At 51.3% G+C, this 21,529-nt stretch overlaps 3 protein-coding genes across 4 annotated transcripts in view; 1 reads left to right on the top strand and 2 right to left on the bottom strand.

Annotated features, from left to right (window-relative positions):
- RSPH14 (radial spoke head 14 homolog) overlaps window positions 1-12,542 on the top strand; it is a 60,999-nt gene extending 48,457 nt beyond the window's left edge. The window contains exons 4-6 of the mRNA XM_081842834.1: window positions 9,391-9,616; window positions 10,991-11,127; window positions 12,242-12,542. Coding sequence (XP_081698960.1) covers window positions 9,391-9,616; window positions 10,991-11,127; window positions 12,242-12,480 — 602 coding nt within the window. The 3' untranslated portion in view covers window positions 12,481-12,542. The remainder of the gene's footprint in view (window positions 1-9,390; window positions 9,617-10,990; window positions 11,128-12,241) is intronic.
- DEPDC5 (DEP domain containing 5, GATOR1 subcomplex subunit) overlaps window positions 1-21,529 on the bottom strand; it is a 186,270-nt gene that overhangs the window by 21,655 nt on the left and 143,086 nt on the right. The window contains exon 33 of the mRNA XM_081842742.1: window positions 966-1,047. Coding sequence (XP_081698868.1) covers window positions 966-1,047 — 82 coding nt within the window. The remainder of the gene's footprint in view (window positions 1-965; window positions 1,048-21,529) is intronic.
- The window catches only part of LOC309330863 (sodium/glucose cotransporter 1-like), a 38,124-nt gene continuing 35,881 nt past the window's right edge, over window positions 19,287-21,529 (bottom strand). For both annotated transcript variants that reach the window (XM_081842774.1, XM_081842775.1), the window contains one exon: window positions 19,287-20,275. In XM_081842774.1, the coding sequence (XP_081698900.1) occupies window positions 20,061-20,275 (215 nt within the window). In that variant the 3' untranslated portion in view covers window positions 19,287-20,060. The remainder of the gene's footprint in view (window positions 20,276-21,529) is intronic.

Genomic DNA, 21,529 nt, shown 5'->3' with positions numbered 1-21,529 from the left:
ACCACACCCCCCTCCCATGCCACCTCTCTGGGCCTCTGCTCTCAGTGTGTCCTCCATCCAAGGGCAGGGCTCCTTCCTTTTTCGGTGGACCATTTCCCAACCCAATCAGGTGACAGCCATGCTGGTGGCATACAGTCTCCTGCCACAGCAAGTCTGAATCCCATCCAGCTGCAAGCACGAGCTGGAGAGGGGATGGAGACAGACCCCAGCCCCAGCCAGCACACGGCAGGCGAGAAGAATCATGCATCCCTAAGCCCAGTTAAGCACCACCTGCCCAAAACGGCAAAAGGTGTGTCAGCTTCGGTGATGTGAAACCCACAACCCTCACGTCGCTGGGCCCCGCTGGCCTGATCCGCTTCCATGCTTTGCAGCAAAATCGATCCAGACAGTCCCCCGGAGGGTGTGGCGACCCGCCGCTGGTGCCCGGCCCAAGAGGAGGATGCAGGCATGTCTCTCTCCCTGGCACCCAAGCAAACGATCCTCGTGGAGAGGGCGTGGGGGGGGGGTGCTCAATGGCACAGCATGAAATCGGGAGGTCAAGCGCTGTCTGGCGCACGCAGGGCGGGAGGACGCGCGCAAACTGAGCAGCAGCAGCAGGGACCAGCAGGCGCCTTCCTCCCGCAAAAGGCCTCCCGCCCGCAAATCGCCTGCCCGAGAGGAGCTGTCCATCCCGCTTGCGCGAAGGCCGAGCCTGCCCGGGAAAGCGGGCAGCCGCCGTCTTGCCTTCCTGCCCAAGGCGCCCCCTTCCCCGCCCTGCCGGGCTGCGGAGGCCGAGCCTCGCGGGAGGCGTTGGCGTCGCTTTGGCCACGCGGAAGCCAAGAGCCCGGCGGTAGCCTAGCCCACCCCCACCCCCACCCCGCCGCAAAGGGCATCTCGGGCGGGGATCCCCCCCGTCCCAAGCAGCCCTCGCCGCGGCTTCGCCCTGACCTCATTCCCCGGCGGGAGCGCGGCCAAGCAGCACCTACCTCTTCACAGGCGCCAGAGGCGGGGCAGGCAGCCGCCTCCTTCTCCGCGGCTGCTGCTGCTGCTGCTGCTGCTGCCGCCGCCGCCGGGCTTCGTCAGCGCCAGGGCTCCCATCCTTCCCCGCGGGACGGGCACCGGCGCGGGATGCGTGCCTCGCCTTCGTCTGGCTGCTGCTGCTGCTCCCACCGGTGCCGCAGGAGGAGCTGGAGCAGGCGCGGGGCGGGGCGGGGCGGGGCGGGCGGCGGGCCGGGCGCTGGGGCTGCTCGGTGGCTCCCCGCAGCCGCGCGCCACAGCCCACCACGCTCGGGAGCCTCGGGCGCAGGAGGGGCTGGCGCGCCGCAGAGGCTCCGCGCGCCCCGATTGGCCGGCCGACGCCCGGATTGGCGCGCGCCCTCGCCAATGGCGGAGCGCGCCGGCGCCGTGCGCGCAAGAGACTCGCGCGCCCAGGCAGCGGGGCTGCCACGTGGGGGCCCGGCGAGGCTGGACGGGGCCGGCTGGCTCAAAGGCCCCCGAGCGCGGCACGCTTCTCCCAGCGGCCCCGCCCGCCTCCATGGGTCTCTCCCTTGGCCCTAAGGGGCACCTCGCCCGGGTCATAGGCGCCAAGCAACCCCACCGCGACAGGGTGCAATGGCTCGGTTGGCCTCCCTGACTTCCCTGGGGTGGGATCGGGGGCGCAGTTTCCTGGGAGCCTGGCTTTCCTGGGGCAGCTGACCGCAGAGTCCCCATCGTGGAAGCCTGACCTCAAGGACAAGCTGGGCAGAGCAGCAGCTGGCCCTCGGGGCAAAGGACCCCTTTGCAGATTGTCCTTAATCCCTGTGTCTAACCCAGTTTTGTAGCCAGATGTCTTACTGGCGAGATATGACTTCTTGGGGATCCTCTTTAACCTACAACCAGTAAGCCCATTCTGGCACCATGCCCCCAATGCCCTCAGCTCAACCTGTGCAATGGTTGCCCTGTTTCCCCCTAACAACAGTCCTGTAAGGTAGGTTGGACTGAGAATAGTACTGGCCAAGGGGCATAAGATGCAACAAGAGAGATTTCCCAAGTTTTGGGGTTGTTTCAGGGGAATTTTTTTCAGTCTGCTGGATCCATATCTTCCTGGTTCTTGGGGTACACTTCTTGTTGCTGTTGTTTATTAAATTTGTTTCCTGCCCTTCATCCAAAATTCACAACATATAAAAACAACATGAGAACACAAAATCCATAATAAAAAATGAACAAGAAGCTCTTGCTTTGACTCTAAAACTAAAGGTGGAAGTCAAGGTGGGATGCTCTGCCAGTGAGCCATGGGCGTCTGTCTAAAAGTGATGTCTTAAAAACTCATCTAGTGCTGCCGATTACCAGCATAAACTTGCTCTTGCAACCCTACCCTTCAACCACTTTGATGAAATTTTAATGACAAGCTAATGTTAGGCTTATTAACGCTTATCCCAAAGGATTTAGAAGCCTCAGTTGAAAACGAGCAGCCAACTGAAACCTAGTTGAGGCAACAGTGCAAAATCAGGTTCGTAGAGCATTAAATGATGCATGCCTTGGTGTATAAACCAGCAGCTTATGCCTCTGGGTTGCTGAGAAAATGGAAATTTAAAAATCCAAGGTGGCTGCCACAATCACTGTACCTTAATTATAAATGAAACATACTCAATTGTAATTGGAACGACAATGAAATGTTTCGGAGTACAGTGGTACCTCGCAAGACGAATGCCTCGTAAGACGAAAAACTCGCAAGACGAAAGAGTTTTTCGTTTTTTTAGTTGCTTCGCAAGACAAATTTCCCTATGGGCTTGCTTTGCAAGATGAAAACATCTTGCAAGTTTGTTTCCTTTTTCTTAAAACCGTGCATTCAGGGGGTACAGTTGCGACTTGACTTCGAGGAGCAACTCATAGCACGCGGTGTGGTAGCCTTTTTGAGGTTTTTGAAGACTTTGGTGATTTTTGAAGCTTTTCCAAAGTCCGTGCTTCCCCATATGTGACAGCTGCATACAGTGGTGCCTCGCAAGACGAAAAGACTCCGTTCCGCGAGTCTCTTCGTCTTGCGGTTTTTTCGTCTTGCGAAGCAAGCCCATTAGCGCCTTAGCGGATTAGCGCTATTAGCGGCTTAGCGGATCAGCGGATCAGCTGATAAGCGGCTTAGCGACTTAGCAAAAGGGGGGGGGAGGGAAAAAAACCTGCAGGAACTCGCAAGACATTTTCGTCTTGCGAAGCAAGCCCATAGGAAATTCGTTTTGCAAAGCACCTCCAAAACGGAAAACTCTTTCGTCTAGCGAGTTTTCCATCTTGCAAGGCATTCGTCTTGCGGGGCACCACTGTATTTCTGGACTAGATGATCCTCAGAGTCCCTTCCAACTCTAGAATTCAATGATTCTATGTGTTTGTTATATGAATATACATTTGAATCAAGAGTTTCCCCCTTTAAAAATTATAACAAAGATGCGATAACTTGGAGCGTTTGGAATAAAATGGGCTGAGAAGGTGGATATGAAATACTCAAGAGAGAATGCTAGATTTAGGGGTGGCTGTGATGCTGCCCAGCCAAGTCCACATTGTAGGTATACTATTAGGGCATCACTGTCTTCTTATTCCTCCAAAGCTGAGGTTTAGGGATGTTTCGTCCTCAATCTGGTTGTTGTTCATTTGTCACAATGCCTCCTCTTCCAAGTGTGGCATATGTATCTCTGACTAATCTCAAGTGGTTATTAGCCTGGCAACCTCTCTGTGTTCTTTTAGCAATTTGCCATTCATCATTTTATCATCTTTACTATTTTTGTTCTAAACCGAACAGCCTCACAATCTCACAAGCCTCGTTTTTTCGTTGCCCTTTGTCATCTAGGGCCTGTTTGTCATGACAATTTAAGGATGCAGAGGCAAGGGCAAACCCTGGCCCAACGGGGATTTGTCCCAGGCTCTCCCTGGCACCTTGTAGATGGACCCTGTGCCCACTTCCTTTCCAGTGTGGTGTAGTGGTTAAGAGCAGTAGTCTCGTAATCTGGTGAACCGGGTTTGCGTCTCCGCTCCTCCACATGCAGCTGCTGGGTGACCTTGGGCTAGTCACACTTCTCTGAAGTCTCTCAGCCCCACTCACCTCACAGAGTGTTTGTTGTGGGGGAGGAAAGGAAAGGAGATTGTTAGCCACTTTGAGACTCCTTAGGGTAGTAATAAAGCGGGATATCAAATCCAAACTCTTCTTCTCTTCTTCCTCCTCCTGGCCGATTCCCTTCTCTGACCTCTTCCTCCATCCTTCTCAGCCCAGCAGGAACATTTGCCAGCGCCATCCATTGTTTCTTGCCCCCAACCTGCCAGCATCAGGCCTTCTGCCCTTTTCACTTCGCCCTCTGGAGTTCCAGAGCAGCAAAAAGACGGTGACATCCCTCCCCACCTGCCAGGGCACCAGAAGTGTCTCTCCTTACAAAGGCAGGACCCGAGGGTCACCTGACAGAAAGGTCCGTGTCTAAAAGGGACTGCCGGAAACACGGGACCTGGCACAATGATTCCTACCCGGGCTGTGGTCAATATGTGGAATGGAGGGGCATTTGCTGAGAAGTAAAGCGCTAAGACAGTTTCCATGGCAACGCCTTTTCCTTTGTAGAGCAGCAGATAGGAACCCTGCACTCCTTGTCAGTGTGTTCGTTTATCAACATGCTGTTCATCCACTCATGTGAAAGCTGATTTTTTTTGGCTACAAGAATATCAGTGGAAAGACCAGGAGGCATGCAATGCGGGTGGAAGATGCAGGCGCAAAGGTTTTTCTTCATTGCTTTTTCACAGGGGAGACTAGCATGCCCCTGCCTGCGTGTCCGTCCAGGCACCTTTGTGCAGCTGAGGCCTTTGGAGCCCATCGGCCACATTCCCACACTGGGGAGCATTTGAAACTCAAGCACAGCCCACCTTCTGCACTTGGTGTCGGCCGCATTTCCACTGCTTCAGGGGCAGAAAGGAGAATCAGGGTGTCCTAGCTGTGCCCTCGTCCTGGAGTGGCCACCCCACCACATTCCTAGTCCTTGGATTCCCAGCTGTAATATTTTTTTAATGTTGAAGCCATTCCTGCTTCCAGGGGGAGAGAGTTCCCAAGCTGAGGTTCCGCCCCAAGAAAAGGACTTTATCCAAATGGTGCCCCAGTCAAGGCCATTCCTTCTGAGCCACAAATGGCAGAATACAGTCCAGGAACAGGCAACTCATTTGTGCCAAAGCACAGTTCTCAAGTATTTAGGGGCCAAACTAGGCATCATCAGACCCGCAGCAGCCCCGCTCATCTTGTTCAAAGACCAGGGAGTAACACTGGGGAAGAGAGAATTGACACTCCCCAATCTAAGTCGTGTGTCCCCACCTCCACCCCATTGGTACTTTTAGTTCTTTGGGGGAGACACACAGGAACCATACAGGCACCCACACACTTTCCCTGCAAAGCTAATAGCAGTGAGTGGGAGTTAGCTCTTAGAAACGGTGCCGGAGAATCAGTTCCCTTCCTTTATCCCACTCCCAATGCCACTTAAAACGGTGCCATCTAGTCCTACCTGCTCCAATCTTCAGCTGCTAAGTGCTTGTTTCTTCTTCTTTTAAACAAACGAACACAGGAGATCTTGACTGCTGACCACCTGTGTTATGTCAACTGAAGCCCTCAGTTTTGATGGTTTCCGACTGGGTGTGCATCACATTCTTTTCCTTCCGCTGCAAGCTGAAGTCATATAACTGGCACACCCATACATTCCTCCGGTGCCAGGTGGCTTGAACTCAGGCCTTACAACTCTGGGACTGCTCAGATTCCAGAACGTTAATTTTACAATTGCCCCAGGGCCAGATACATGTTCAATTCACATTACCACCACGTAAGAGCAAGCAACAGAGCAAGACAAAATTAGAACCCTGACTCCACCCACAGGAAGCCCTTTAGCTAGCAACTTGCCATTTGTTGTCTAGAGGTGGGTCCATGCCTTTTGTAAATCTTAAGGGGCAACCCTACAGTATAGATTTTGCTGTTGTTGTTTAGTCGTTTAGTCGTGTCCGACTCTTCGTGACCCCCTGGACCAGAGCACACCAGGCACTCCTGTCTTCCACTGCCTCCCGCAGTTTGGTCAAACTCATGCTGGTAGCTTCAAGATCACTGTCCAACCATCTCGTCCTCTGTCGTCCCCTTCTCCTTGTGCCCTCCATCTTTCGCAACATCAGGGTCTTTTCCAGGGAGTCTTCTCTTCTCATGAGGTGGCCAAAGTATTGGAGCCGCAGCTTCAGGATCTGTCCTTCCAGTGAGCACTCAGGGCTGATTTCCTTCAGAATGGAGAGGTTTGATCTTCTTGCAGTCCATGGGACTCTCAAGAGTCTCCTCCAGACCATAATTCAAAAGCATCCATTCTTTGGCGATCAGCCTTCTTTATGGTCCAGCTCTCACTTCCATACATCACTACTGGGAAAGCCATAGTTTTCACTATACGGACCTTTGTTGGCAAGGTGATGTCTCTGCTTTTTAAGATTTAAATGGGTTAAATAGTCATTTCCCTATTGGTATATTCTTCCGCAGAACATTCTCAGCACCCTCGATAAGCTACAACTCCCTGGATTCTTTGGGGAAGTGATGATCATTAATCCAATATAACATTGGTTACAAATTCACATAGGGTAGAAAATTATGATTATGATTATTTATTAAATTTATGTGTTGCCCTATACCCTTTGTGTCTCGGTTTGGGGAAGAAAAACGTATTAACCCACACCAAGAGACAAAAATGGCTGTTGTTCCCAAATGCAGATGCATTCCCTTGCAAAGTTGTCTCCAAAACTCCAAATGAAATTGCCCTGCTTGAGGCAGCATTTCAGTGATGATTGTACCATAACCTGGTTTTTTCGCGCACATGCAGATATCGAGACACAAACTCAATGGAAAACCTGCTTTCCCCCTAATTTTTCACCTTTCATGGCAAGCTTTACAGTAGTCAGGTTCCATTCATCTTCCAGCTAGCTCTCTTTAAAATCAACTGCAGAACTAGGTTAGTTATATATAGAAAGACCAGCATGGGCCTTTTTTTTTTTTTTTTTTTTTTTTTGGTACATGAAGCTCTGAGCAGGGCATTTTAAAATTATGTCTGCACTTTTTCTCCCTTAGTGCAGTTTGAAATATAACCAGACCTCCTTTCCTTGATTCTTGTCATATTTAAAACATTGATGCTTATTCCGGCCGATTACTCTTGTAAATCTTATTTATCCCAATCCAGGGGTAGCCCTCCAGATGGTGTCCTGCAGATTTGCTGGACTACAACTCCCATTATCCTTGACCATTAGGCAGGCTGGCAGCTAGGGCTGCTAGGAGTTGAGACAAATAGCTTACTTGGTAGAGCGCGAGACTCTTAATTTCAGGGTCGTGGGTTCAAGCCCCACGTTGGGCAAAAGATTCCTGCATTGCAGGGAACTGGACTAGACGACCCTCGTCATCCTTTCCATCTCTGCAATTCTATGATTCTATGAACATCCAGTGAGGGCAACACATTGGCTCTCTCTGCTCCAACACCTGCCTTTCCAAGCCAGGAGAACGTTTCAAACAAGCAAGCAAACAGAAACAGGTTCATTTAACGCCTTCCCCACCAAACTTGGATGCTAGATCCATTCAGCCCAAGGCCACCCTGGAGTCATTTCCCCATTTCTGTCTTGCCTCATTCTAGAGGGCTTCAGAGATCCTAACCCTGGTCATCCCTGAATTCTGCCCAGGCTCCTCATAGACCAGGCATAGGCAAACTCAGCCCTCCAGATGTTTTGGGACTACAATTCCCATCAACCCTGACCACTGGTCCTGTTAGCTAGGGATCATGGGAGTTGTAGTCCCAAAACATCTGGAGGGCCGAGTTTGCCTATGCCTGTCATAGACACTCCCATCCACGGGACCTCTAGCAGGATTGACTAGGGCTCCAAGAGAGGCAGGCATTCAGCACACATCTCCCTGTTCAAAACAAGAACAGTCCAATGCAATGTGGGGTTGACTCTCCCACATGAGGGGAGAGTTGCTCTTATGCTCTGGTCCTGCTTGTGGGGTTCCCTTTGGGGGCATCTAGTTGGCCACTTTGAGAACAGGATGCTAGACTGGATGGGCCATTAGCCTGACCCATCAGGCTCGTTTTACATTCCTAAGGGAATTTACAGGGACTATGCTTACCTTCAGCCTCTGTCAAGCTCCAGCAGGTGCCCTTAGGGGCTGGGATGCCAGTCCTGGGGGCGGTCTGAGCCTCCTACTTCATATCCTCACCAAGGAGAGCTGGGATGAGGGTACAGCAGTGCCCCAAACAACCAAGAGGGAGCACAAGCAATCAGCTGCAGCCCAAGACATGCTTCACAAGTGTGGCCAATCAACAGGCCAAGATCAAGACCAAGGGTTGAGCCAGAGACCTCTGTTACTTCCAGCAGCTCCCTCAAGAGAGAGGCCTTATGGACTCTGGCCTCCTAAGACCACACACACCCTGATTTCAGCTGCTGCTGGTGAAGGTGTTGCTCTTGAGACACCTAGTCCTCAAGTTGCTCAGTAGCACAGGAACCGCGTGTGATGCTGCAGTCGAGAGATCTGTGGGGCTAATCAAGAGGCTTTTCAATGAGTTCAAGGTTGTTTGGCTCTGAGGAGAGATTTCATGCTCCCAAACCTGTTGCCATGGCACAGCCCCACACAACACCTGCTTGGCTATCCCTCAGGCAGGTACAATGCCGACTGATAATCTTCCATAAAGTCACCGTGGAAAATTGCTCCACTTTTTCATCAATGAAATTGCAGTGGAGCCTGGAGGAGAAGTCGCTTTGCGTCATCAAAGCCACTACAGCACTGGAAGGGAAGACGTTTTGTGGGGAACGGGGTAAGGCTGATACCAGTACAGTGGGGGGGGGGGCATTTTGTCAAGGTCATGTCTAGGAAGGGATGGATTAACATCCCCTCTGTGTGCACCGTGGTCCCCACAATGATAGTGATGATGATTCTGTGCTCTACTTTCTAAAGAAGTGTTTCCTTGGAAACCCAATATATGCCCCCATGAAGGAGAAGGACCCTAAGCTGTTATCTCAGAAAGGAAAGGTTGCTTTGAAGAAACACCAACAACAACTTGGGACCACAACTCCCATCAGCTCCAGCCAGTGCGGCCCTATGATGCTGGGGCTGATGGGTGTTGTAGTCCCAAGTATCTGGAGGGCACAGGTTGGAGAAGGCTCCTTCTGTTCTCCTCGTATGCCGAACTTCCGCATCACCCAACCGCACATGTGAATCATTTTCGATGGAGCTGCTTGTCGCCTAGCAACAGTCACCTGGCAGCTGAGGCTTGTTTGCCAGTGGCTCCTCGCAGACAGCCTGTTCTCTCCTCGGCTGCCTCCTGTTTTGCCATGGCAATCCTCATGGCTGGGAGGGCTTGGCTAGGCCGTGGGCTTTTGGGGCACCACCACAGATCCTCCTTCTGTTCCCTCCTCCTGCAGGAGCCACCGGGATTGTGGAGAGCGGCTTGGTTCCCTCGCTGGTCTTCAAGCTGAAGACGGAGCTGGAGGATATCCAGGAGCTGATCTTGGAGACGCTGACAGGCTGCCTGCGGGTGGAGGCCTTCGAGGCCCTGGCCACAGGAGCCGTCCGTATCCTGAAGGAGCTGCTCAGCCATTCAGGGGTGAACATCAGGAGCAGGGCAGCTCAGGCCTTGATGGCCATCAGGTGAGGGCCGGTGACTCACCAGGGGAGGAGGAGAAATCCAGTCCCCATTTCAGTTATCATTGTTATTGTCATGTTTATTCAAATCGCACCTGTCAGGTCTGCCTCTAGATCCCAGCTCACAGAGGACCAACGCCCGGTGGATATAATATACAAAGTCTTTATTGAAGTTTAGTTTCCATTTCAAGGCTCTGGGCGCGCAGACCCACGTCTCGACGCTAGACCGGCTAAGTCCCCTCTGACTCACTGCTCCTCCCACACCAGTTTAAGATCCTCGCCCGGCTCCACCTCCTACGCTGTTCTTTCCTTCTCTGGGTCCTTCTGCCCTCTGGGGTCTCCTCCTTCCTGGACTCCTCTGACGCTGACCCCCCTTGGTCTTCCCCTTCCTTCCGGCGGGCTTTAGGACCTGGCTCCCTACCCGGGCTCCCTGCTGTGCCGCTCGTCTGTACATTTGAACTTGGCGCGCGCGCCCAGCCGGTAACCTTCCTCCTGACCGTTTCCCCGCTTCCTGATGTGGGCGTGACCAAACCTGACTCCTCTCCTCCCGCTGGTGGTGAGAGCACTGGTCCCGATTCCTGGGACTCCCCCTCCCCACTGCGCTCTGGTGGGGAAGCTGGTCCTGATTTCCAACTGCTGCTCAGGGACTCCCCGCTGGCCCCTTCCTCCTGGGGCTTCCCCCCTGGAACCCCCCTCGCCCTGGCCATCGGCGCTCCCTTCTGTGAGTCCTCCGATTCGCTGGAGAGGCTTGTGGAATAACTCTTTCCACTGTCACTGCCTGCTCCCCCCTCGGACTCCTCCTCCTCACTCTCCATTTGCTCCCCCTCCTGTGTCTCTCCTTCTGAACCCCTGACAGCACCTTTTTCATATTGCACTCAAGGCGGCTGACAGGGAAAAATACAAAACCGATAAAATACAAAAGGCAAAAAACGTACAGTGCTTGAACGCAAATTTCCGTTCCAAAATGATACACAATCCAAAATCCTTCAAGACACAATTTCTCCAGATTTTTGTGGTCTGTTGGAGGGAATTGCTTGCCAGGTTGTGTGTCTTAGGAGACACATGCTCTGAAACGCAGACAAATTTTCATGTCTTCTTTTTAAAAAAGAAATCACAAATTGATGCAGATCTGTGGGCAGGATTCATATGTAGCACTAAGCCATAGGTCAACAAGGCCTTTTTGTTTTTGTAGCCCTACGTTTTGCAAATGTCAGAATGTCCCAAGACAGAGTCGCTCTCTTACATAAGGGACAGCTCAGGTCCCCCGTGTTGGCCAGAGGACAACCAGCTCTTAGCATGTGTGTGCACACATACACACGTCAGACCCACAGAGGGGCTTTAGAGTTTCTTTGGCTGATCCCCACCCTTTGCTCCCCTCAGTGTCCCCCTGGAAGGGAAGAACATGGTCTTTGAGGAAGATGTTTTCCCAGACCTCGTCATGCTTCTGGAAGATGAAGACGCCGAGGTTCGAGCCAACGCTGCCGGGGCACTGATGAATTCAGCCATCACTACCCAAGGTGAGGAGGGGAAGGCAGGGGAGCAGCTAGCAGGCTGGCCCTTCTGGATTCCCAACCCCTTTTGAGGAGAAGAGGGGAGGGCAGCTGAGTTGTGGAAAGCAGAAAGTTAGAAGGCAAGGCCAGTGGCACAAGAGAGAAAGACAGGGGCAGTGCAGCTGGGCATGTAGCCAGGCTTTGAGAGGAAGCCATGGGGTCCCTGGAAACATTTTGGCCATTTTCTAAGGCTTTAGCTAGACCCTGCCTCCCCACAACTTGCTGTCCTCCATTTGCTTCTCCCTCCCATTGTCTCACTGGCTGTGCTGGTTTCTGGGGCTTCTGTGATTTGGAGTCTAGCAACATCTCCAGAGCACCAGCTTGGACAAGGCTGGTCTCCCTAAGTGTAGAGCTGTCGGGTCAGCTGAGGGGAATCCTGTTGTCTCATGTGGCTGATGCACAACTGAGCAGCAGGATCCAAGATGCTGCCAGGGCAACATCTAGCACACTGGCTGCCTAGAGCTTCTGTAGCTTACGAGCTGTGGTGGAGGCCATTCCCATGTTGTACAGATGCAGTGGCGTAGCGTGGGGGGTGCAGGGGGTGCCGGCCGCACCGGGCGCAACATCTGGGGTTAGGGCAAATCCACGGGTTAGGGGGCGCAAATCCACGGGTTAGGGGGCGCAAATTACTTGCCTTGCCCCGGGTGCTGACAACCCACGCTACGCCACTGTACAGATGGCAAGAAACACCTGCATAGCCAAAGGTCTGGCCAATTCCAGCCACTCACACATTGCATTGCTAGTTGTAGTCTTGACATGTGACCTGCCAAGGGCCACAGGAAAAGCCCATCAGCCTTCACACAAGCAACCCACTGTGGTATGTCTTCCCTCCACTCTCAGAGGGAGGATGCCAAGGGGGACAAATGGGGAGAAGGCTGCTGTGGTGCTTGTGACTGTTTGTGGCTTTCCAGAAGAGGCACCTGGATGACTGACATGGGAAGCCCAGGAGGCTGGGCTAGACAGGGGCCACCTTTAAACACACACACACACACACACACACACACACACACACACACCCCAGCAGCTGCTGCAGGGCTTCTCCTTTTAGCATCTCACAGGGCCTTCCTTCTGTCATGCTCAGGGAAATACGCAGCCATCAATGCGGATGCCATTGACACGCTGCTGCCCCTGATTCACGACGAGAGGAGCAAAGTCCGCCTTTACTCCATCAAGGCCCTGACCATGTTGTCAGAGGCCCCGGAGGGCCGGAAGATCTTGCTGGCCCACGTGGCCGAATTCCGGAAGAGGCTGAGCGATTCCAGCCCGGCTGTGAGGAGGGCGGCACAGATTGCGGTGGAAGTCATTGAGTGGAAGCCGTAGGGAACGGGCTGGCGGGGACCTTGGAGAGCAACGCAATTGACAATAAAGTTCCTGTTTGAACAGCTTCTTGCCTGCCTGCCTCTTGTCATCATGCGTGGGCTGCACTATCAGGACTGGGTTAGAGGAGGAGCTTTGTTTCAGTTCTCTTTTAACTTGTATATCACCTTTTCATATTGCTATACACAAGGCAGATTACAGCCGCAGAAACTGCAAAATACACAACAAAGATCACACTTTAGGAATCTGATCCAATGCAAGTACAGTGGTACCTCGGGTTACAGATGCTTCAGGTTACAGATGCTTCAGGTTACAGACTCCACTAACCCAGAAATAGTACCTCGGGTTACAGATGCTTCAGGTTATAGACTCCGCTAACCCGGAAGTAGTTGCTCTGGGTTGCGAACTTTGCTTCAGGATGAAAACAAATCGCGCAGCAGTGGCACAGCAGCAGCAGGTGGCCCCATTAGCTAAAATGGTGCTTCAGGTTAAGAACAGTTTCAGGTTAAGAATGGACCTCCAGAACAAATTAAGTTCTTTTTTTATAAATAATTTTTATTAAGTTTTCCATTTAACAATCCAATCATGTCATATTAATTAATCCAAATTATACCAATACATATAAAATCCAAATATTTTGCTGAATTTTTAAAAAATTTTGTTGGGGGTACCCATGCTTCGATCTCCATAAGGGTCCAATCATCTCATATTTCTGCTGCTTTGATGTTCACAAGTCCCATCTTCCAATCTTCTTGTTGTTATCATTTTTCTTCTTAATAACCTCTGAGTTGTTTCCACAAGCGAGGAGGAACAAATTAAGTTCTTAACCCGAGGAACCACTATAAGTCATGATAAAAAATCATGACTAGAAAATATACAGTGTACCGTATATCAAATCAAGTGATCTTTGGTGCTCCATTTGGAATACCACATCACACAATCAGATTAACTCTCAAAATATTGGCAAATAATAATTAAGCAGATATTCACTCCCAGCCATTGCGATAAATCATGACTGGACTATAACCAATAAAAATAACAGCAAAGTCACGATTCATGAAAGACCATGTATAGAGATCCAACTGACAACGGAGTCACATAGCTTGTAAAATTACAAAATGCACTCAAGTTTCGTAATGATATCTAATCCACAAGACTCTTCCCTGAGGGAGCAGACAGAGCTGGTGACCAAACTCTGAAACCAGGGCCCTTAGCACCATTCTGGACAGTAGGGAAATGAAGAGATCTGACCCACAGGGCCCAATTCCTGTGCAACCTCCACTGAAATGGCTGCCCTTTGTAGATTCTCCGCTGATGTGTGCCCCTGTGGGCTGAGTGAGACCCTTTGCAGAGCAAGCCAGACAGATTCAGGAACAAGGCCTGCCCCCAAACCTCAGGTGTGGGTCCTGTTGCCACTCAGTGGCAACTGCTAGGCCAGCAAGCTGGGAAAGCAAGACAGGACTGCGGAAGGGAATTCACCAGGGGGAGGCTGACTTCTGTCCCTCTGTAGGGGCTACAGAGTCCAGGGATTGACTGTCTTCAGCTGAGCAGGGCTCTCCCAGTGTCAGGCCCCTGCTGGGGGGGGGCAGAGGGCAGACAGGTCATTTTATTGCACGCGGAAGCCCCATGGGAGAATTGTGCTGTGTTTTTTGTAGGATATAATATGGTGTACTGTGGGGCAATTGTGAAAAAAGACTCCAACCTAGAAGAGCTTGGTGAGAGGCGTCTCTCCTCTTTCCTCCCCCCCAGAACCAGCCCCACCAGTAGGCAAAGGGTGGCAGTTGCCTCAGGTGTCGGGAGACAGCAGCAGCAGCAGATGTCCTCAGGCTGTTCCTCCTCAGCCCCACAGGCAGCCACCTCTGTTGAAGGGCAGAGCGTATCCTGCCCCCATCCCAAATTAGCCGGCCAATGAGGCTATGTGCACATTGTACACTTAAAGAACATGGCTTCCCCCAAAGAATCCTGGGAGCTGTAGTTTAGCCCTCAGAAAACTACAATTCCCATAAGCCTTAAACTACAGTTCCCAGACTTCTTAAAAGTCAGGAGCTTTTAAATGTGTCTGTAGCCTCAGATAGCATGCAGGAAGCTATCCCATCACTAGTGCTGAAGTATGATTCCATCGCCAGTTCTGTTGTACATGTCATGGCTGCCAGCACTTCTTCGCTATAGCCTGCAAAATGTCTCAGGCCTGCCCTGACTTCCTTCCTTCCACCCTTTGAATGCAGACACAAATGCGGTCCTTGATCCTGCCAACTGGCCCCTTCCCTCTCATAGCCCTACGAAGAAGAAACAGCTTCAAAATCAGCCACCACCCAAGGCCTTCTTCAACGTGGGGCTCTCCAAGTGCCGCTGAACTACAGCTCCCAGCAGCCCCAGTAGCCAGGGCAGCCAACAATCAGGGATGATGGGAGTTGTCCAACATCAGGATGGGGAAGGCTGCCATCACCCTTCCCCAGCTCTCACGGAACAAGCCGCAGAGACAAAAGATGAAGATTCCCCAAGCTCTGTCAACAGGGGAAAAAATGGAACCATTCCTGGCAATGATGAACCAGGAGCCTCTGGAGCAATGCCTCAGTTTGATCAATGTAGACTCCAAGGACTGTGATGGTGCCAGGGCAGGAACAAGGGGTGTCTTCTGGAAAGGGGCCAGGAGTGGTCTCTGCCTCCAGTTGCTGCTTCAGAGTCTTTGCATTCAACAGTTCCTGTCCAGGGCTGGCGGAAATACCAAATGACCACACACACACACATTAACATAAGGCACAGTTCACTAGCATGTTCTGTACAAGACTCCTGGAAAGACCCTAGGATCATTTCGGTGGAGCTTGTGCAAGAGCATTCCTTGGGCTGCGCCTTGTGGGTTAGGTCTGCCTGCCTGCCCTCCGCTCTAAACACCACTCAGAACCCAGCACTTCCCCTCGTCTCGTGGGAGAAGCACCTCTGGTTCTCGCTTACTTTAGTCTCTTTCCCTGGGTTGTTGTTGTAGAGTTGAAAGGGACCCCAAGGGTCACCTAGTCTTAAAAACTTGCAATGAAGGAGAGACCACCACCTTCTGAGGGCGTCCGTTCCACTGTCAAACAACTCTCACCGTCAGATTGAGTCAACTAAATCCAACTCAGACCCATTGAAATGAAGGAACCTAAGTTCATCACGTACATTAACTTCAATAGGCCTACTCGGAGTAGGACTAGCATTGAATGCTTCTGACTGTGTGCACTCCCCACCCTCAAGCGTTTGTGGCCTCAGAATGCCTGAAGGAGCGTCTCCACCCCCATCATTCTGCCCAGACACTGAGGTCCTGTGTTGAGGCCTTCTGGCAGTTCCCTCGCTGGAAGAAGCCAAGTTACAGGGAACCAGGCAGAGGGCCTTCTCGGTAATGGTGCCCGCCCTGTGGAACGCCCTCCCACCAGATATCAAAGAGAAAAGCAACTACCAGACTTTTAGAAGACACCTGAAGGCAGCCGTGTTTAAAGGTAAAGGGACCCCTGACCATTAGGTCCAGTCGTGGCCGACTCTGGGGTTGCGGCGCTCATCTTACTTTATTGGCCGAGGGAGCTGGCATACAGCTTCCGGGTCATATGGCCAGCATGACTAAGCCACTTCTGGCGAACCAGAGCAGCGCACGGAAACGCCATTTACCTTCCCGCCAGAGTGGTACCTATTTATCTACTTGCACTTTGATGTACTTTTGAACTGCTAGGTTGGCAGGAGCAGGGACCGAGCAACGGGAGCTCACCCCGTCGTGGGGATTCGAACCGCCAACCTTCTGATCGGCAAGTCCTAGGCTCTGTGGTTTAACCCACAGCGCCACCCACGGCCCTGTTTAGGGAAGCTTTTAATGTTTAATAGACTATTGTATTTTAATATTCTGTTGGAAGCCGCCCAGAGTGGTTGGGGAAACCCAGTCAGATGGGCGGGGTATAAATAATAAATTATTATTATTATTACTTCAACTTTGCCACATTCACCACCTCAAACTCCCACACCTCCAGGCTGCCCCAGAAAGAGAGAAGTGTCTCTGGTGCCCCCCTTTTGTTCCAGGTTCTATAGCTCCACCACAGCCTTCTGACATCACCTGAACAGACCCAACAACATCTAGGCGATGGCTTCCCATCCTGCTCCATCCTCCCCTTGCCAAAGGCAGAGAAAAGGTTTCAGCTCGATGAGAAATCGCTGGCGGGTTTCAGCTTAACATAGCCGAGGATTCAGCTGCAAACAACTTAGTCACCCGGAAATATTGAGGGGAACCTTTGCATTGTCTCCTGCATATGGCAAATCCAACAATTAGCCTGTCACCATCTGGCACTTCCCCTCCGCCCTGCTATTAAGCCTTGACGTTTCTAAAAATGAGCCGGACTCAGCCGGGGCCTGTTTGCCGCAGTCGCGGAGCGTGGTGCTGGGAGGTCTGGAGCGATGTTCTGCTGCGGGTGACGCCAGAAGATGCCTGCATCAACAAATCACCTGTTTCCCCTCTCTCCATCACTTGAAGTCAGCACCGATCACGGCTCTAATTAATGTAGCCAGGACTTAATCACCAGCTGAGAGCAAGATTCCAACCTCCGCCAGCTCAGAGAAGGGGTTTGGGGGGTTTTAATGACAGAAACAGCCCAGTCTAGGTTCAGGACAGATAAAATAAAGTCGTTCTTCATGCAGTGCACAGTTAAAATTGTGAAGCTCCCACAAGAGGCAATGATGGCCACCAACTTAAAGTTAAAGGGACCCCTGACCGTTAGGTCCAGTTGTGACCAACTCTGGGGTTGTGGTGCTCATCTCGCTTTATTGGCCGAGGGAGCCAGCATACAGCTTCCGGGTCATGTGGCCAGCATGACTAAGCTGCTTCTGGCGAACCAGAGCAGCGCACAGAAATGCCATTTACCTTCCTACCGGAGCGGTACCTATTTATCTACTTGCACTTTGACATGCTTTCAAACTGCTAGGTTGGCAGGAGCAGGGACCGAGCAACAGGAACTCACCCCGTCACGGGGATTCGAACCGCCGACCTTCTGATCAGCAAGTCCTAGGCTCTGTGGCAAGTCCACAGCGCCACTCACGTCCCTGGCCACCAACTTGGATGGCTTTAAAAAAGGATCAGACAGATTCATGGAGGAAAGGACTATTGATCCTGGCTGTGCTCTGACTCTGCAGTGGGAGAAAGCAATGCTTCCAGATACCAGTTGCCAGAAGTTACAGGAGGGGAGACTGCGCTTGTGTTCAAATCCTGCTTTCTTGTTTCCCACAGACAACTGGTTGGCCGCTGTGAGAACAGGATGCTAAACTAGGTGGGCCCATTGATGTGATCCAGCAGCCTCTTCTTGTATTCTTCTGTAGGTCTGTGAAGCTGAGGCTCCAGTGTTCCCTGGAGGTGTGAAACCCCTCCCAAGTGGCCCAGGTGGCTGAATATGTGTGTAGAGGGAACACGCCTCATGATACCTCTAGTCCAGGGGTCAGCAAAGCTTTTTCAGCTGTGGGCCGGTCCACCGTCACACAGACCATGTGGTGGGCTGGACTATATTTTGAAATAAAATAAAATGAACGCATTCCTATGCCCCACAAATAACCCAGAGATGCGTTTTAAATAAAAGCACGCATTCTACTCATGTAAAAACACCAGGCAGACTCCACAAATTACCCAGAGATGCATTTTAAATAAAAGGACATATTCTACTCATGTAAAAACACGCTGATTCCTGGACCGTCTGCGGGCCAGATTGAGAAGGTGATTGGGCCGCATCTGGCCCCTGGGCCTTAGGTTTCCTACCCCTGCTCTAGTCCAATCATGACCCTGATCCTGAGCAGAAGCTGGATCTTTTTATGGGTGGAGGGGGGTGGGAAGGACTTAGCTGGTTCAGGAAGAAAATTGGGGTAAGTGGCAGAGGCCCCCCCACCACAACTTGGTCTGAGCCAGGACCCCGCCCCCAAAGTGAGCTCCAACACACCCCGGACTCCCTCAAGGAACCCACCCACTTTGCAATGGGGGCCTCACACTCCCCCAGTGGGCCATCGCTCATCAGGAAGGGGGCGGGGCCAGGGAGTCATCGAAAGATTTCAGTGGAGCTCCTGATGAGCAAGTTGGCTGCTCGGAGCTGTCCAAGGTCCTGCAGAATCCAGTCTGGTGCTCCCTGAGCCACCCTCAGGCATCCAGCATGCTGTGGGCTCCTAGTCACAAGCCAGAGCAGTTTGGTTAAGGAAGGCATCCCATTTCAAGCTGGCATTCTGTTCTTCCTCCACAGAGACCCTTGGGCGGTTATGCACTTTGTCCTGTGAGGTGGGATCAGACTGAGAAATGGGGACTTGCCCACAGCCAGACAATGAACATACTAGCCACAAGCTGAATCCAGGACTGTGGTCTAGAACGGTCCATATACCACACTGGCAATTTGCCTTTTTCATTCTTCTTAGCTACCTGTCCTGCAAATGATCTCACCAATGAAGGAATCTCCATCTCTCTCCCCTTAGCATGCAAGATGGTTGCACAAATGCTACACCAACTCTTGCATGTCGTACGGAGCCTGTGGGAACTCCAGCTTATTCTTATATATGTATTGCATTCATATCCCACCTTTTTCTCCAAGGAGTTCAAGGTGGCATACGTGGTTCTCCCCTTCCTTATTTAATCCCAACAACAACTCCATGAGGTAGGGGTAGGCTGAGAGGCAGTGACTGGCCCCCAAGGCCACCCAGTGAACTTCACAGCTGAGCTATGAGATCTCCCACGTCCTAGTCTGACACTGTAACCACTACACCACACAGCACCATAAGCAACTGCCCTGCCCCTTAGCATGGGATCCCTTTTCAAACAAAATGCAAGCTGCTGTTTTTTAAAAAATAAGTTGTGTATTCTTATTTTTGCACAATTTATAATACATTGAGAATGCACAAAGAGCGGCAGGCCATGTCAAGTCAAAGACTGAAGTTTCAGGGGGTTGGCAGGGGGAGGTATCAACCCTTCAAATAATTTCAAGCTTGCTCAAATCGCAGTGGTAATAAAAATCCAGTCTAGTCACTTGCAGTCCAAGACCAGAGAAAAGATCTCATGGGAAGGGGGTGGGAATCCACTTGCGGGCGGGGGGGATGCTAAAAGAGAAACAGGAAAGGAAAAAGCAAGGGAGGGAAGCAATTTAGAGATTCTGCCTAAAAGGGATTCAAGCAGATAGATCCACAGAATATGAAACTCAGCCTCTATTTTAGGGACTTGTACTTATTACTATCATTATTATTTACAAGTAATCACTTATGGGAAAGCACAACATTTTAAACATAGAAAAGCAGCATTTTTATATATAAAAAACACTTTGTAAAAATAGAGTCCAAAAATGGACCCTGAGCGTTGCTGATGTGGTTCTCCTCACCCCTTCCTCTTTATCTCTGAGCTGTGGGGCTCCTCCCCCCCCCTTTCAGAGGAGAGGCAGCCCACTCACCAATTAACTCATTTGATTAAACAATTAATCAACTTGATTGGCAAAATAAGTGTCAGGCCTGGTAAGGGCAGAACTTACAAATTATGGCTTCACAAAGCAATCTCAGGGGCGGAGGGGGACCTTCATTTCAAAGGGAAAGGGGGAAGGAGAACACCCAGCCCCACGAGTCTATGCAAAAAAGCCATGGCAGAAGATGGCCACGGCCAGGAGGATGATGCCGTTGGTGTTGACCACCCGCCTCCAGAAGGGGTCCTCTGTTGTGTCCATCAACTTCTCCCGCAAGGTTTCCTCCTCCTCTTTGCTGAGCTTGGGAGCTGCAATGGTCTCCAAGCCACAGAACCAGTTGTAGGCCTTCCTGCAACAACCCTGCTCCTTGTCCGGGACTGCAAGAGAGAAAAAAAGGTCAAGGTCAAGGCTGAAAACGTAGAAGCCCAGAAGACAACACACTTCCGTGTCCCCCAGACCCCTACCGCTCTCGGTCTATGGGGCACGACAAGGAAGGTCTCAGTGCCAGACTCCTGCCATACAGGTCAGTCTGAGTGTCGTAAAAGATGCTGAGAAAGTTTTTTTCTAAAGGGTGCTTTTATTGTGTACTACAGTGGTACCTCAGGTTAAGTACTTAATTCGTTCCGGAGGTCTGTTCTTAACCTGAAACTGTTCTTAACCTGAAGCACCACTTTAGCTAATGGGGCCTCCTGCTGCTGCCGCACTGCCGGAGCACAATTTCTGTTCTTATCCTGAAGCAAAGTTCTTAACCTGAAGCACTATTTCTGGGTTAGCGGAGTGTGTAACCTGAAGCATATGTAAACTGAAGTGTATGTAACCCGAGGTACCACTGTTTAGTGACACCTAAGGGCCGGCCCACCCATTAGGCAGTTGCCTCAGGTGGCAGGCTGCGGACAGCTGGGAGAGGCAGTAGATCCCGGCCCTTAAGGAGGACAGTGCTCGCCGTCTCCTGCGCTTGTCACCGCTGCCACCCCCTGCTCCTCTCCAGATTCTGTTTTTCTGTGGAGCTTCCCTCAGGCGGAGAAGGTGGTGGTGCCATTTTCTGTTTGCCTCAAGTGGCAAGTGGGTGAGAGCCGTGGACGAAGGGTGGGTAGTAAGTAAGTAAGTAAGTAAGTAAGTAAGTAAGTAAGTTAAATTTTCATGACTGATTTGCATGCTTTGTAAACAGCTTAGAAGCCTGTTCTGGCCTGAATTGGTTTTATTGTTTTAAAGCAGGGGTCAGCAACCTTTTTCAGCCGTGGGCCGGTCCACCGTCCCTCAGACCATGTGGTGGGCCGGACTATATTTTGGGAAAAAAAATGAACAAATTCCTATGCCTCACAAATAACCCAGAGATGCATTTTAAATAAAAACACACATTCTACTCATGTAAAAACACCAGGCAGACCCCACAAATAACCCAGAGGTGCATTTTAAATAAAAGGTCGCATTCTACTCATGTAAAAACACTCTGATTCCCGGACCGTCCGTGGGCCGGACTGAGAAGGCGATTGGGCCGCATCCGGGTCCTAGTTTGCCTACCCCTGTTTTAAAGCATTCAATGGCATGTACTGTGGGTGGTATCAAATGCAGGTCCATTTCAGGGGAAGCCCATTGATATCAATGGGCATGACCCACTTAGGTCCATTATT

The sequence above is a fragment of the Podarcis erhardii genome, assembly GCF_964252035.2.
Source record: "Podarcis erhardii genome assembly, chromosome: 15".
NCBI lineage: Eukaryota > Metazoa > Chordata > Lepidosauria > Squamata > Lacertidae > Podarcis > Podarcis erhardii.
Note: the sequence above shows the minus strand (reverse complement) of the source record. Positions and strands in the feature narration are given on the sequence as shown.